This window comes from Aptenodytes forsteri, unplaced genomic scaffold (genome assembly GCF_000699145.1).
Source record: "Aptenodytes forsteri isolate BGI_AS27 unplaced genomic scaffold, ASM69914v1 Scaffold35, whole genome shotgun sequence".
Lineage (NCBI taxonomy): Eukaryota > Metazoa > Chordata > Aves > Sphenisciformes > Spheniscidae > Aptenodytes > Aptenodytes forsteri.
In genome coordinates, this window is record NW_008795334.1 from 1,143,350 (window position 1) to 1,160,581 (window position 17,232).

Sequence of the window (17,232 nt, forward strand, 5' to 3'; positions counted from 1 at the left end):
TTGCTGCTGTAAGTATCATCTTGCTTTAAGAAATAGCTAACTGAAGTAGCAGTTTAATATAAGGCACAGAAATTTCATCCAGTATATCAGAATCACATTGTAAGTACTAAGTAGCAAAGATCTTTTTTTATGTCATAATACATCTGTGGTGATTGTTCTGTTTTTCTTTTTTGTTTGTTTTAACAGTTCAGCCATATAGCTATCTGGGGCAGCATAGCACTTTGGGTAGTGTTTTTTGGAATCTACTCTTCTTTGTGGCCAGTCATTCCTATGGCACCTGATATGTCAGGAGAGGTAAAAGTATATTTTAACTAATATCCGAATGTGTGCAAAGAATATTGTTTCAGTCATTAGTACAGGCCTAATCTTTATTGGATCCTTACGTAAAGGTACGTAAGAGGGTTGCTTCTCTTATACCTTGAATGAGGTTGTCATGTTTATTTAAAATAGAATTAATTTTCACTCTTGTGAAAACAGAGATCAACTAACAGGCTGTGATTATATGGTCTAGTGAGGAAGAATAGGCAGGTAAGCTGCTTTGCAGTTCTTTAGTAAGTTTTAATTTTCTAAAGAGAAGTCTTACCAAATTCAGAACTCAGGATTACAGTGCTTATTTGGCTGAAGGTTTTTTCTTATAATGAGGTAGCACAAGTAGTGCATTGGTTAAGGCAGTTTTTTCATCTTCAATTTTACAAATTTGCTAAGTATTTGAAACTGTAAAATGCCTTAAAAAATTTGAGGTGCCATAACATTGCATGAGCAGCTGCTTGTCATGCACACATTTCCTTTTCTATTAATGTGCTGCTTGGAATGCATTATTGTACTGTATCTTTAACCTTCGACAGTAATTACTGGTTTCTCTTTCAATTATTATCCCATTTCTCTAAACCTGCTCTGAATATTGCAAATAGAACTGAATCCATAAAAGATGCTTAATTGCTGCCTGTGCTGATCTAATTGGCACTTCAGTCCCAAATTTTCAAAACCATTCCGTTCCAGAAACATCTGCAGTTTAGTATTAATTTCCCAGACACTAATGTCTGCTTCTGGGCATGGCCAGTAACTCCTAAGCTGAGAAGTTCAGTGTTCATTCTCAGTGGGAATCAGAAACTGAGAATACCTGCTTGTTTCAGAAAGATGTTCTTCTAATGGTTCTCAAAGCATATCAACTAAATCAAGCCTTACACCAGTAAAAGAGTGAGTGCCTTTTAACTCCACCTCTGTGATATAATTCAGCAATTTAAAAATTCATGCAGGATGTGGGAAACTTAGGTGCATATCTCTCCCTCACTTGGAGGCAATTCAGACCCACAAATCTCACCTCCTACATAAGCAGTTATGGGAAAAGTAGTATATAGGCATTTGTATAACTACTACACTTTAATGGAAAGCACGAGGAATTAACTTAAGTACTTGGACACCTAAGACAAAAAAAGAATTTGAAATTAAACAATTTCTTGCTGGTTTTCCTCTCTATTATAACCTCTTACCCATGTATATATGTAGATTTTGTACATTACCATGTTGCCTCCACTACTCAAAATTAATTATGTACATTATTCTAAATTAAAGTAATTGAAGCTATCATACTTCAGCATTTTTCTTCGTATACACTGTATTTTATAGAGGAAATCGAATGTTTTTGGAATTTATTTGTTTTAGAGATTTTGTAAAAACTTTATACATTGTTCTTTTACGACAGAAGAGCTTTTATAGTAATAAGCACAGTGGGAGCAGCAGGGTGTGTCATACTAGGTATGACAAAGGTGGCTACTTCACTATTGAAACAACTGAATATTTTACTTAGTACATGTTCAGTCTCTGAAGTTATTGTGAGCAAAAGATGTTTTTGAAGGGAATGTAATTCCCACAAACTTGGAAAAAACAGTTGTTCATAAAGAGACGTAGCTGTCAACAAAAATAAATACTCTTGGGGTTTGAATTCAACATGACACCAAAGTAGTCTGACTTACAAACCCAAATTCATTTATTTGTTGTGATAAAACCGTATCTGTACTTGAAATGGATAGTCTTATTTTGTTAGTGTGTTTGCTTATGCATGTATGTGTATATAGTAGCTTTACTTGTCTATACGTGCATGCGGTTGTTTCGGGGGGTGTTGTTGGGTGACGTTGGTTTTGTTTTCTTTCTAAGAATATAGTTAGAAGTCTGTAACATCAGAATAAACATCTCATAGGCCATAAGAGCTTATCTTAAAAGCTCTGGTCTAGCTTTTTGAGCTGTACTCTGTGTGGTTAGAAGTCCTGTCAATGAATGCTGCAGCTCAGATTGGAAGCAGGATTTTTGTATGCTCTCCCAGAAGCCCCCTCACTGACCAGGTGGTCTCTGGCAAGGCAGAATTCACTGGGTTTCTCTGAAGCAAGTCCAGGCCTTCCATAAGTATTCAAACTAAAAGATTCACAAATTTAACTGTGGAAAAGATTGTGGTGTGATAGAAACAAATCCATATGGGCATCTCTGCTTGCCTATGCAAATACTGCTTGTCTAACTTCTTCAAATGTGCGAGTCAGACTTGAAGACTTCATCCAAGTACATTTGGCAGAAATTAAATGAACAAGTCAAAAGCTGACCTCTACTTCCGTAGCTTTTTGTCTGTTTTGCCTTGGCCTGATCTGATAAATTATGCTGAAGGGGATTTTCGGGGGGGGGGGGGGTCCAAATGTGTTCTTTAAAAATGCCTCTTTTTTAATAAACTGTAGATTTCTAAGGAGATTTTACCAGCTATAATCCTTACAAAGTTTAAATGTATTCTCTTTCAGCTCCTTAGAGCTGGTAACAAGAGTTCTACCTTAGTAAGTTTATAGTCTTACGAGTCAGTATTCTTGACACAATATTCACCCAACAATTCAGTCCCAACTAGGTGATGATATCTATCTTCTTCAAACATCTTTTTTGTGGCTTCTTTTCGACCAAAAAGAACCTACTGAAAGGTTCTGATAAGTGTGTTTAAACAGAGAACACAAAAAGATAACGCCTCAAGAAAAAAATAGACTTGTAATAGAAGAGAAGAGTCTGTTCATGCTGCAAAAACACTCTGATATGGGAGCACTGAAGCTCACAGCTCGAAGTTAAATCATAAGAATTGTTGGTTTGTGTTCATCTTTTAGTATCAAAGCATCACCCAGTAACTTACTGAACAAAGAAGCAAGTTGTCACATTTTTGCAAGTTTTCCCTACTTTTTACACTAATTTTGTTGCCATCATTTTGTGTATCATTCCAATTGTAGAAAAGATAATTAAAGTTGGCTTTTATATATGTGTTGCTGTATGATAGTAATACAGAAGGAAAGATTGTAAAATGCTGTGCTCTAAAAGAAAATACAATGAAATGAAAAATGATGACTTTCTGACAGAGTGCCAGCAGGTTTGTTCATTGTCTAGGCCACTCCCCCCCCTTCTTTGACATGTTCGTAATACTACAATGAAGTGTATTTTTCTTCCTCTCTCTTTTGCTCTGAGTTTTCCCAAAAAAGCCAAACAAGGACCCCTTTGATCCAAAATGCCCTGTTGATCCAGAATGCTGAGGCAGTTCTGGCATCAAGACCTTTGTTTTCTGATCTTTCAAGATTGCTACTCCCACACTGGACCAACTCATCCCAACTGTACAGTACTGTTCCTCACAGTGTGGGAACTAGATGGCTCTCCATGTTACAGTACTCTTAAGTCCTATAAATAGTGGTAACTAGGTTGCCAAATAGGTAGTGCACCAGAAGAGTTGAAAGGTGGCTTCTGGCTCACATGAGCAGAGGTATCGTGGCACAAGTGTTCTCCTGATACAAATAACTGGTAGTTATATAGCTGATATCTGTTAGAGATTGGTAACAGGCATCGGGGTGATAGTAGCTGAAACATGTTTCTTCAGAAAAATTATGACAAAACCTTAGAATCAACATTCAAACAAGAAAGCAGTTACATTTTGTCGACCTTAAAACAGTTTCTATTCCAGTTTAAAAAAAAAAAAAGTCCCTAGTGAAGAAAACTTCATTCATTTTCCCTGATTGATGATGTTCAGGTGAAAACTGTTAGTTCACCATTGTCTTTCTGCAGACACAACCAGGAAAAACGGACAAAAAATGTGAGAGAAGCAACAGGATTTATGAAGCAGAAGAAAATGGAAAAATAGGCTGTAAAACTGAAGAAGGATATGCGATAAAAAAGGGGTTTTTTTAATTAAGTAGTTAATTATATAGTATCCATGGCTAGTTCAGGTACTGTAGCAGATCAACTTTAAGTTAGGAGTCTTTTAGTCGTCTGATCAGGACTTATGTATTTTATCATTAATTAAGCTGAATTTATTATTTACCTTCATATTATTTTTGTTTGTACTTTAGACTCGTTCATTTAAAAATTTCTCTTCTTGAGTTTATTCTAAGAATTAGGGACTATATGCTTCTAGTCTTAAACACAGATCCTAAAATACTAGGAATTCAAGTTTTATCTGCGTAGAGCAAAGTGTTAAAATACCTTTACCAGGAGAATTTTGGTAGTAGGAGCAAAACATGATTTCTGTTGGAGGGAACTTGATGCACAGTATATGAGAGAGAAATACAGAAAACATTTCAAAAGTTTTCAGTGATATTATGCCAACTTTGCAGTCTCAACAGAGTCTTTATTACGGTACAGGTTTATCTGCAATAATGTTTATTGGTGCATTTGTTGTCTGTCAGTACTTTCTAGTGTGGAAGCATCTGAACAACCAGCTTTACAGATTATTTTCTTAATATTTTACCTGTAAAGATTGTGCGTTTAAGTATAGATGTACAAGAAAGAAAAAAAAAAAAACTTCTTTGTAGGCATGTTGTGGTTGGATTTAACACCCTTATGGAGAAGTGGGTCATACCACAGGACAGCTGTTTTGCCCCATTACATGAAACAAGCTCCCTTTAATTTCAAAAAAGCTGCCGCTACAGACTAGAACAACATTTTCATTGCAGACCTGAGTAAATCAACTGCATGGATCTCTTTCTCTACTACAGTGATAAAACTAAAGTTGATACTTTTCTTTTATGTGTATATTTCATACTAGTACAACTTCTGATTCTTTTGGGTTTGTTACTGTTGTGTGCTCCGAGTTGTTAGGCCTTTTTTTATACACCTACCTGATTAACAAGTTAGCTGAAAATTATAACACTTACTGGAATAAGTAGTATGACATTGAGATTAACAGCAGAAGTTCAGTATCTGCAGAACTTTTTAATTTATTGTGGCACTGTAGATAACGCACTGTAAAGTTCTCCAGAGCACCATCTGTTTCTGCTCTGTCTGACCCAGGGGATCTATAAAACTACTGATGGAAATTGAAGTTAAGGAACAAGCATGTATTTTACAGAATTTTAGATCGTTTGATTGAGGTTTGCAGAATCTTTGTGAAAAACAATAATATTCCTTGTTCGATGATTTAGCTGGACTATGTAGGAAAGATGTATTAGAATATACTATATTAACAGTATTAGTTTCTTAAATATTGCTTCCCTCTGTATTATTCCACATAACCTGCTTATATGGACTTGTGCTTGTTAAAATACTAGATATACATCCTTTAATCCCCTTACGGATTTTTTTTTTTAACACAAAAAAAAAAAACCACCAACTTTTTAAAAATGTAGCTGTCCAAATACTGCAATCTCTAATGAACAGGTCTTCTCTGGAGAGATGTTTGTCTAAAGTCTGATCTGAAAGGGGGAATTTGTTTTAGTCTAATGGAGAGCAAAGCCAGTATTCAGGCTAGTATACAATCATAGAATGGTTGAGGTTGGAATGGACCTTTGGAGGTGATCTGGTCCAACCCCCCGACACCTAAAGCAAGTTGCCGAGGACCACGTGCAGTTGGCTTTTGAATATTGCCGGGGATGGAGACTCCACAACCTCTCTGGACAACCTGTATCAAGTGTTCACAATAAAATCAACCCCCACAATAAAAAAGTATTTCCTGATGTTCAGATAGAGCCTCCTGTGTTTCAGTTTGTGCTCATTGCCTCTTGTCCTGTCACAGGGCACCACTGGAAACAGCCTAGCTTCATTGCCTTTACACCCTCCCTTCAAGAATCTATCTCCAATGATAAGATCCCCCCTTAGCCTTCTCTTCTCTAGGTTAGATAGTCCCAACTCTCTCTCAGCCTTTCCTCTCATATGAGAGATGCTCCAGGCCCTTCATCATCTTCGTGGCCCTTCGTTGGACTCTCTCCAGTATGTCCATGCCTCTTGTACTGGGAAGGCCAGAACTGGACACTTCTCTAGGTGTGACCTCATCAGTGCTGAGTAGAGGGGACCTCCCTTGATCTCTGCTGGTAATAGTTTGTCTAATGCAGCCAAAGATGCCATTCACCTTCTTTGCTGGAAGGGCACATTGCTGGCTCATGTTCAACCTGTTGTTCACCAGGACCCCCAACTCCTTTTCTGCAAAGCTGCTTCCTAGCTGGGTGGCCCCCAGCATATATTGGTGTATGGGGTAGTTGTTTCCCAGGTGCAGGACTTTGCATTTCTCCTTGTTCAACTGTATGAGGTTCCTGTCAGCCCATTTCTCCAGCCTGTTGAGGTCTCTCTGGATGGCAACACAACCCTCTGGTGCATCTGCCACTTCTCTCCAGTTTTGTGTCATTAGCAAACTTCCTGAGAGTACACTCTACCCCATCATCCAGATCTTTGATGGAGCTGTTAAACAGGACTGGACCGCAGTATTGGCCCCTGGGGTATGCTGTTAGTTACTGGCTTCCAGCTAGACTTTGTGCCACTGATCACCACCCTCTGGACCTGGCCATTCAGCCAGTTTTCGGTCTACCTCAGGGTGTTCATCCAGCCCATACATCAACAGCTCTCTATGAGGATCTTACGGCTTGTGTTCTGTTGTGTTGTCCCTCCAGCTGTAAAAGATGCTATTAATGGATACTTGTCTCTTGCATTTTTAAAAACAGATGAGTGTTACTTTAATAACTTTTGCAAAATATAGCATAATAAATAAATTTAAATGGTTGTATATTTAAGAAAATTGCTTTTTCTCTATATTAGCAGGGGGAGTTATAAATAATTCCCCTAAAATTTGAAAAGTAATGATTCTCTTTAAGTTATTCAATGAAACGAGAAGTACAGTGCCATGCTTTTAAGGGAACCTGTCAGATAACTCAGTTGACAATCTGTATTTCTAAAAATTGCCTTGAGCCCTATATGGTAAACAAATACCGAAGTCTCTCAATTCTCACTTCATTATCACAAAACTTGTGGAAAATAGCCGTTCTTCAGTGGCTACTATCTGGGGTAGTTATGCTGAGTTAGCCAGTAATTTTTTTTTTTCCTGCTTCACTGCTTATTAACAATCTGAATTAAAATATTATCCAAAATTCTGGGTCTTCATTTTGGGGGGAGTAATTGGTGTAGTAAATTTTTGGTAAGGGACTATTGCTTATTTATAGAGCATGTTTGAAATACAGTTTTCAAGAACATTGAAATAATTAAACAACAAAAGCTAGGGTCTTCCTTCATAGTTCAAAACTTTTTCAAGCCCATTCTCAGCAAAAGGCCCCTGTGGGCATTTTCCCACATTTTTAGCACATTTTCATCCCCTTCCAAGTTTTTTCCCAGCTTGACTTTTACAGACCTGTGAGTCTTTACAAAACAGTAATCAGTAATCTGTATTTGTCTTCCCCTCTATACCTATCTGAACCTCTTGTTTAGAGAAATGTTCCAATGTACGTTTGTGGAGAATATTACTACTTCATAAAAGAACTCAATGATTTATTGAAGATTTGTTAAAGTGAATCGGAATTCATCCCATAACACGTATCCATTTTAGTCACCTATCCTCACCTGAGAGCCTAAAATTATGTTACCATTCTGATACTAACATATTTTAGCTTATTCAGTTCTTTAAATATAAAGTTCGCTTTTAGTCTTTCACTTCAGGAATCCAAAATATTGTCATAAGGAGTTCTTTTCCCATTTAATTCCCATTAGGTGGTTTCCATTTTAAGTCCTCAGACCTTCACGGTTTAATTATATTTAGTCTAGGACTAGATATTTGTTAGCCAGAGTCTGCTAGTCCAGATATACTTCAAAGATCCTATTCCATATTCAATAGTTATATTTCCATTCTTGTTCTTTACTGCCCAGGTACAAACAGAAGCAGCAGAGCTGATCTTTGAACTAACAAATTTACCTTTTCTGCTTCTGATGGTCTGTCTCGGTAGTATTACATTCTAATATTCTTCCTTTTTATTGGTTAGTCTTTTCCCAGTATCAGCATTTAACTGAATTCTTGCCCTCAGCATATTATTGCCAATCTCCTTTATAAACAAAAGTTACGGGTTTTTTTCTGTTTAAAATGTTATGAATCAAATTCAGTACACATTCCTGTTGCAGTTATGCATGTGACACTTAAGATTAATGATATGCAGCTGCCATCTTTCTCCATAGCAACTTTCTCTCCTGATGCGCAGTAATGAGGAATGACTTCAGTTCCTTACAAATCCTAGTGAAACTCAGTGTTCCCTGTACTCAGTCCTCTTACACCTATTGCAGTGCAGACAGCCCCTGTCCTGGTAACAAACTCTGTAGAACCACCAGAACTCATCCGTTCATCATGGCTTTACATCTCCTTTGCCAGGTACTATTTCTTATGTCATCTTTGAATCAACTCAGATAGGTTTCCCTGTGAATCTCTTACTCCGAGGCAAAAGAGGACAGTCTAGCCTTTTGTTGCAGAATAACTAATGTTCTCTGATTACAAGCATAATTAAAAGTAGTGTGATAAATCTTACCTTGCCAACATTTTCTAGCTTGTCTAATTTCATATCCAGGTGGCTAATTCTCTTTAATTTTCTAAAGGTTATTTTTCAGGTCTGTCAGTTCAAGCTGTAGTGCAACCTTGTTAGCCAAACTTTTGCTAACAGAACCTTCTTCTGTTCCTAATTCTTGGGGAAGCTTTTTTTGTTTGTGTGTCATTTTCCTCTCCAGCTTTTTGAGGAAATCTCCAGGTATTGATATTTATTGTGAAGCCTTTTTCTTTACTCTTTTCCTGCTTTTTATCTTTGAAAGCATTTCCATCACTGTTTCTGTCTAAAGTCAACAGAGATAGCAACTGATAATTTCTCTTCATAAGAGCTATTCCTGGCACCAGGATTTATTGCTGGTTTGTTTGGGGTTTTTTTTTTCTAAATGTGAAATATCTATCGAGGTAACCTAGGCTTTCATAAAATGCAAGGAAGGAATTAAATGCCTGTGACCTTAATTCACAAAGTGAAAATGAGCAACCACTCTAAGCTAGTCACAAGAACAGGTAATAAGGTGCAGTCTTGCATTTCATCCCTTTCTGGGCTCAAATGCCTTACTGTGGTTTGAGATAAGTGCTAATCTGATGATTCACAAACCTGAACTACCTCCCACAGTTAGACCCTTATCACCTATATTTTTTAAAATACCCATTTATCCAACAGTTAAATACTAGAACATTCACCCCAAATGAATGTCTCCCAACAGCCAGATTTAAGTTTCTCTGTACTTTGCAACTTTCAGGGTAATGTTTTCTGCTGAAAGGGTGATTGAACAGAGAACTGTGTCTTCTGCTGTTCCACTTTGTATGGAATAATCAAATACTTACTGGATCAGAAGAGACAATGTGCTGGCTTTTGCTCAGCCTGAGTGATTAAGGTACTCTCTAGGAAAAGGCAAGATGTGTGTTCCAATGGATACTTAAAATATTAAAATATTCACTGAAACAAGGGACTGAACTAAGGAGACATCTGTAGAAGAGAGACCAAAGTCTCTGTTAATTCTCTGTATCGCGCTGTCCCAGAGAGGTACTTCTTGAAGCTTTAGGATTTATAGTGCATGTCTGTGTTTGTGAGCTTTTGTATATATGTATTTATTATTTATAATATTAGTTATTATTTGCATTTATATAATTAAGACCATAATCTTAATCATTCCTCTATGGGATACAGTCCACCCTTCATACCCGCCTGCAGTGAGGAAATCAGTGATCTTGCAATGGACTAGTAGTATCCTTAGCTGAAGACAATGAGAGGAGCTAGGGAAAAAGTAAAGGCATGTTCCTTAGTCTATCCTTACTCATTTTTCTCGTCTCATAGGAGATTTGTTCCAGTAAGAATTTATAGATTCTGCCTGCAGATATCCACAGTTATCTGCTTCCTGACTGCCTGGTACTCCTTCTGTTTCAATACCTCTTACTATTTGTTGTATACTAGTAAGGCTTTGGTTTGTATTTGCAGAAAATGGAGGGACTCCCTTTTTAATAAACCTAATAATCAGAGTTCCTACTTAGTTCTTAATTAGCAGGAACTATGAGATGTTTTTTAAAGTCTAAATAGCAAAGAAAGACTAGACGCATTACAAGAACTCACTTGTTGGAACTTCACTGCACTAGGACTTAAATGCGGATCTGTTTTAATATTACAACACTAAGTACTTCGGCATGTGTGAAGGCAAACACATGCAGATAACTAAAACTAATGAAGTTGTCTCTGTAGGTTGTTGAGAGGAGAAACTGTAGCTGGTTTGATGGTGTTGAGGAGGTATTATTTTAATAGTTCTGTAGTTTATAAGGAGAGGACACGTCCCTAGATGATACCTGAAATAGATAAACTGAAAATGGTTTCCACGAGCTTTTCTGCAGCAGGAAGTTTAGTGTTATTTTCATCTTTCTCCCTTTACTTTTAGAAGGCTTTTTAAAATCTGAGCTAGCTGTTTCAGCAGCACATAGAGTATTTTCTTCATAGTGAAGAAAAAGGGAATATTCTCTGTTCGTTTTGGCATGTAATTTCCTAACAGTACATCTTCATCGGTGCATTAAAAATGTTTTGCAGCCAAGATTTCGAATCTGCCACTAAGCTATGAAAGGGGGTAATTCTCAGCATTTTTTTCTTTTTTAAAAAATAAGAACTTATATAAAGATCTGTACAATGCACTTATTAAGCAATGTTAATTCACTTTAGAAAGTCCTAATACTGAGCATGAGCTCCACAGACAACAAATTATTTATCCTTCCTGCAGGATTTCTAAGTCCTACAATAAACTAGGCTTCCGAGCTCTCATTTTGGATTACTTCTGAATTCCCCTGGGAGCCACTTTTGTGGCAGATTCCATTTGGTTTCACAAGGCCTAAAGGGGGAAAACTTGGCATAGACCACAAATCTCTCACATTAGGAACAATTTGTAAACCACGAACAGAGGCAGCCAGAGTCCGTCCCCAGAACAGGCTGCTCCTGTTAGTGCCATTGTCTGAAAAGGATTGGTTTGCCATTTCCCAGATGACCTGCCTATGTGTAGAGAGATGTGAAAAGTTAGAGACAAAAATGTTTTCTACAGAGTGAGGGGGGAGCTTTCTTGTACAGAAAGGAAGGAAATACCTCTGTGGGATTTTATTTTTTCCCCGCTTCGTCCAAAAAATACAAAGAGGCCCTCTGTCTTTAATGCGAATGTCAGCTTTAAATCTTTTAGGTTTGGATTAACTCTGTAAAAGAAAAAAAATCTGACAGGCTTTCAAATATGACGCAGAAAAACTTTTTTTTTTTCCTCAATTCATGTTGTTCATTTGTAAAGCCAAAGGCTGGATGGACTGAATAGTAGGCGCCAGTTGTTCCTTCATTCATAGTTAGCATTACAATGGTCAGAATTAACATCCTAAGACCTACATTATCACTTTTGCTGTTTCACCAGCAAACACTTAATACAGGGTGGCTAACGCAAGGACAGCTCTTTGCTATGTTCTTATGAATTAAAAAAATGTCGTTAATGATAGGAAGTAAGAGTCGTAATTACTTCAAGTTGTATTTTTTATGCTTTTTCTTGTTTTTTAGGAAACTTTGTCTCTCTAACTACGACTTAATTATAAAAAGTCTTGCAAAATGTACTTGTGATAGACATTTCCTATTAGCTGCTGTTTTAGGAAATGAGTATTTCATCAATTATGTCAAAAGTCATGTTTTGCTAATAAAGTGACTGTGCTAATACATTTCCTCCACTTCCTGGTACAAAATTTTCTTTTTTTGTTCTCCGTTGAAAATGTGAATTGTTTTATTTTGAACCTGTCACTGCTCGGTGTTTACACCTTTGCTGACAGCTGTTGACAGAAATAATTACTAGAATCTCAGGGCAATATCTATGTCCTTTTAACATAGCTATGGAAAGTTTACCAAATTTTCAATTCAGATGCGTTTTAATGCTTTCCAAAGAGTCGGTGTCAGTGGGAATTTGGATGCGAAAACAAGGTAAATAGAACTTTTTATCTATATGAGGATGAGATTTTTTTTCTGAAAGTTAATTCACTTTTGTTTTTACACATGAACATATCAAGTATAATTCTAAAATGTTCATGTATATGCATTCAGAAATTAGACTTTAGCTACTGCAAGCTACCTGCATTTGTCTGCTAATTAATATTAGTAACATTTCAGCTTGTTTATTTTAGTTACATGCTGAGGTTTAACCTTTGAAAGGAATTAGTCTCCAGGTAATGAAGCAAAAGATTTGAAAGGATATCGTTGTCTAGCAATGTTACTTTCAATCTCTGTGCAATCTAATTACATTACAAAGGTATTTTTAATACTGACTGCAAAACAATCTTTCAGTAATATGCTTCATTAAGTATTTATCATACTCCCTGCATCCATATTATTGATATAGATACTTGGGCATGAATTACAAGGGTAGATTAAAGGGTTTTTTTCCTTTAATGTCCATACATTATGATGTTTGTTTTGGCTTTTTAGTGTGTTTTAGTTTTTAGTACGTTTACAGACCAAGTTAAGTTATGAACAGAAGAAATTCCTATGTATTAATATAAAGCAGTGTATAAAAAAGCGAACACACAGCTAAAAGCAATTATCTGGTTTGCAAATATTCCACCGTACATTAATGTGTTAGATCTTCATTTAACAATATGTTGCATACTTCCATAATTATGTAATTAGTTTTCTTAGTTCTCATTTTTAAGCAGTTTGTTGAACAGGAGTCTGTGGCAGTGTGAGAACTGTGGTACAGTGAGTTCTGTTGGAGATAACTTTGATCCAAGTTATATTGCAAAATGATTATAACACTGTCCAATATCCATATCAAGGGTCAGGAACCATTATATCCTGTTAGGGTTGATTGCAAATAAGAAATTGTGCTCATAATGTATTGACAAAGATTGTGCGGGGAGGGGAGGATGGATTTTCAATAAATCTGATTTTAATGGAAATGTCTACAATCAGCATAGTGGTGTAGAGCAGGGCTGTGGAGGGGTAGGTTCCCCCTCTCTCAAAGAGCTAAGCAGTGTGATCTTTCTACCAGCTTCTTAACATGAATTAGTGCTTACTATCTACTGGATTTCTATAGCGACTCAGGGGACTTTAGAAAGGAGTTAAAGTTTTATTTCACATTAGAGAGGCTAGAATGGTTTATTTAAATTTGCTTTTGATAGCCTCAACCAAGTAACTGATATTTCTAAGGATTTTTTCCTAGTTCTTGTCATGACATCATCGCATTTTATGCTTTTTTTCCCTCCAGGCAGCTATGATGTTCAGCTCTGGAGTGTTTTGGATGGGACTTCTATGTATTCCTATGACAGCTTTACTTTTTGATGTAGTATACAAAGTGTGAGTACAGAAATGCCGAGGTTTACGGGAGAAAGTACTGACTTTTAAATGTGTGTTCTAATTACTAATATAAGAAAAGCAAATGAAGATCAGCTCTGGTGATTATATAAATTTATTTTTCACCTTGTTTGTTTTTGACTAACTTTATTACAAGTGTTACTAGTATTTTAAATGTTTCAATAAATCTAATGTCTTTTTTATAAATATGTGTTGTTTCTAATTTGCAAGAACAGCTGATAAAATATATTATTCAGACTTGCTTTATAATATTTCTTCTTGTAAAGCTTAATTTTAGGTTATCTGGGGAAATGGATTTGTAAATTGCAAGTTTATATAAGTGTTAAAACAATCTGTTCTTTTACTTTCAAGAAGAGTAAATCTGGCAGTATTTTGTATTACTTACAGAGTAAAGAGAGCTACTTTTAAGACACTGGTAGATGAAGTTCAGGAGTTGGAAGCAAAGTCTGAGGATCCTGGGGCAGTTGTGCATGGCAAGAGGTACTGTAAAAATCTGTAGATCACTGGCTTTAAAAAAGAAGAAAGCAAGCTAAATATTTTCAGCCTTATACATGTATCAAAGACAAAAGGTTATTTTTCAAAATCCATACAAACAAAAGGCATCTGTAAAGAGGTTTCAGGTCTACTGAGCCCGTATGTTTTTTCATACGCTTAGATGTAGGTTTTTGCCAAAGGCTTTAACTGATGTGTTTCTTTGTAGCTGACTGTTATGTCTCTAGTTATTATGTATCAAAAAACTTGAGGTACAATTTTAATTCTGTCACTTTTGACTGTGTTAACAATCAATACAAAGTGAGTTTAAACCTGCATCATTCACTAGTATAGTTATAAATTGGGCCTAAGCACAATAAAAAAATTAAAATGAATTTTTAAAACCTGCTTGGTAGCATAGGGAAAACAGCAAAATCTGTCTAGGATTTGCTGAAATTGAATAGAACAAGCTGGCTTTGTATCTAATGCCAGTGCAGAGCAAACAAATTTAAGTAACCTATATGAGGTAAGAAATAATTTTAACTTAAGACTCCACAAGAATTCCCTTGTTACATCCTCCTTCATGGGTCAGACAGTTAATTTGAAAAGGGAGAAGGTAAAAGTGAACAATTGGACAATTTCTTCATTTTCATGAGTTTTGTGAAGCCTAAAAAAAAGCCAAAATTGTTGATACTTGATTTTCCTGTTCTTTCTTTCCTTTGGACTGCTGTTTTTTTAGTACCTTCATGGCAAAGGGCTTAGCCAAGAAGGCTTTTTTCCTACCAAGGTATGCATAGAAAGAGACCAGAAAAACACAAACAGCCACTTCTTTTATTGTAGGTTCAATTTTCAAGAAGCACCCTTTTGTTCATAAAGATATTTAAGTTCCCTTTCTCCTTCAATCTTACTGTATCCCCCCTCCAGTTCTGTGGGAATCAGCTTACTAGGATTTACCAGGTTGAGACCAAATTACATTGGATACCAAGGTGGTGACCACCATTTCTAGTGGGTGGAATATCCAGTTCGTGTGAGTGTTTGCTCCTACTTTTCCTTGCTTTTCCTAGAAATTACTTTCACAAGAATGTTTTGTCTCTAGCGGAGTTCATCTTCCCTGGTACCATAGACAAATACCAGGGGGGTTAACCGTGAGGCCTGGAAGCTCATCCCGCCACCTGTGGAACACCTAGTCTAGTGGGGTGGGCTACGTAGGAGCACATACCTGCATAGGGTCTCCCATCAGGCTCTATATGCTGTCTTCGTGGCAACAGCTTCATACTGGAAGTACTGCAGAATCCCCTAGTTGATGACAATTCCCACATCAAGCATACTTTTCCTTCATTACTGCAAGACCTAACTAGTCCTTGCAAGAGTAAGTTCTCTTACCTTTAAAGGTGATCTAAATTGATTGCTGTGGATGCCTCTCTCCAGTGGCAGTGCTCATTCAGGCAGCCTCAGGGCAAGATCTTCCTCCAAATTAACCGACTCATATATCAATGTGCTGAGCTTTGAGCCAGAAGCAATCTATGCTGTGTGCTCTTTTGCAAAGAGCAGAAGTTGTAAAAGAATGAATTAAAGAAAAGAAAGCAGACATTAGTACTAGACAGTGCTAGAAGGGGAACATCTTGTTAGATGTAGAAGTAAGGTAACATACCTTTTTAGTGTTCCATACTTGCATTCCCAAGACTTCTCTTGTGTTCCCAAATTCAGCTACTTTTACTTCAGTTGTCTAGGCAGTATGCTCTTCCTTCATCCTACAGAATGTCTTCCAAATCCCTTCTTATTTAGGTAAGAGGAACTTGGTGTTTTCACCACTAGTTTTATAATTATCTTTTTATCCCACAATTAAGTAGTTAGGAGGGCTTCATGAAGGTTGTTTAGTTACCTGCCAGAATGTCTGTCTTAGATCCATTCCTTCTCCACAAACTTACTTTTAGACCTTTAGTCTTCAAAGTATACAAGTATACAAGTATCCACCTAAGATGCAAATTGATGTTAGATATCTTAATATCTTTTAAGGATTTATTCCCTTTGTGATTTTTTAAATGATATCTTAGTTCAGGTAATAGAGTCAAAACTTCACCCTTTATGGAGAAAGTATTCTTTGTTAAAGAAATGGTCTGATGAACTGACTTACTTGCGTCTTCAGAAATTTGATTGAACTATTGTTAACATTTTTGAGTCTCCTAAGTTGCAGAAGCCTGGATTAACTAGTTACCAGTGCAGAGTAAGTAGTTAAATTGGTAAGGAATGTCCTCTACACCTGTTTTAAATATGTACATGAGGCTTTTTTATTCTTGAGTTGTAATGCTTTTCATGCAAGAATAGTTATTTTTGACAAACTTACTGTGTATTCTTCAGCACCAAATAATATTTTTCTAGTGCGCATACCTCTGGAAGTACCTTTTTGTGTTGTAGCAGAAGAAGGGATTTGTTCTCATGAAATGCCAAAATAACCTAAGAAGATATAAATCACTGTTTGATTAAGAAGTAACTGGGAAATAGTGAGAAAGATAACTCAGGAACTTTTCCACTTTGTCCATTCCTGTCTTAAAAATACTATGACACAAAATAAGAGGCTCAATTTCCACAGATAACAGGTCAGGATTCTACTATTGGCTAGATGCTGTAATCAGACAGAATCTGAATGTTTACTTAGAAGTATATTACTGTTAATTTTTATGGCTGTTTTTTCAGCTAGAATATATTTGTTGCTGATTTTTAGAACTGTGTTGACCTGATATTGCATGCATTTAAATACAACTAAGATTGTAAGGCTTTACCTTTTGAAGTTTTCCTATTGAACAATCTTAGGATGGGTATTTTCTACTTAAATTCTGAATTTGCGCTTTCAGCTGTTTTCTTAAAATTAGGATAAAAATTGACATTTACATTGAAATAATTTAAAATACTGTTCTTCAAAGATCTTTTTGTATTTTAGCATATGCTTTAAAAATAGGATATGCTAATATAGTCTTAAAATCTGTCATCCCTTGTATTTTTCCAGTGCTGATTGGAAAAGGTTTTTAAACCGTTGTCATTGAAGGCTCAGGAAGAGCATTCCTATTGTATCTTGCTGTTTCAGTGTGTGTAAGGATGTGTAATCAGGTTTTTTTCCCCAAAACTGTCCAAAAATACT

The 17,232-nt window shown here is 36.3% G+C and overlaps 1 protein-coding gene across 1 annotated transcript in view; it reads left to right on the forward strand.

Annotated features, from left to right (window-relative positions):
* The window catches only part of ATP8A1 (ATPase phospholipid transporting 8A1), a 113,821-nt gene that overhangs the window by 90,258 nt on the left and 6,331 nt on the right, over positions 1-17,232 (forward strand). The window contains 3 exon segments of the mRNA XM_009280163.1: positions 187-294; positions 13,519-13,607; positions 14,013-14,105. Coding sequence (XP_009278438.1) covers positions 187-294; positions 13,519-13,607; positions 14,013-14,105 — 290 coding nt within the window.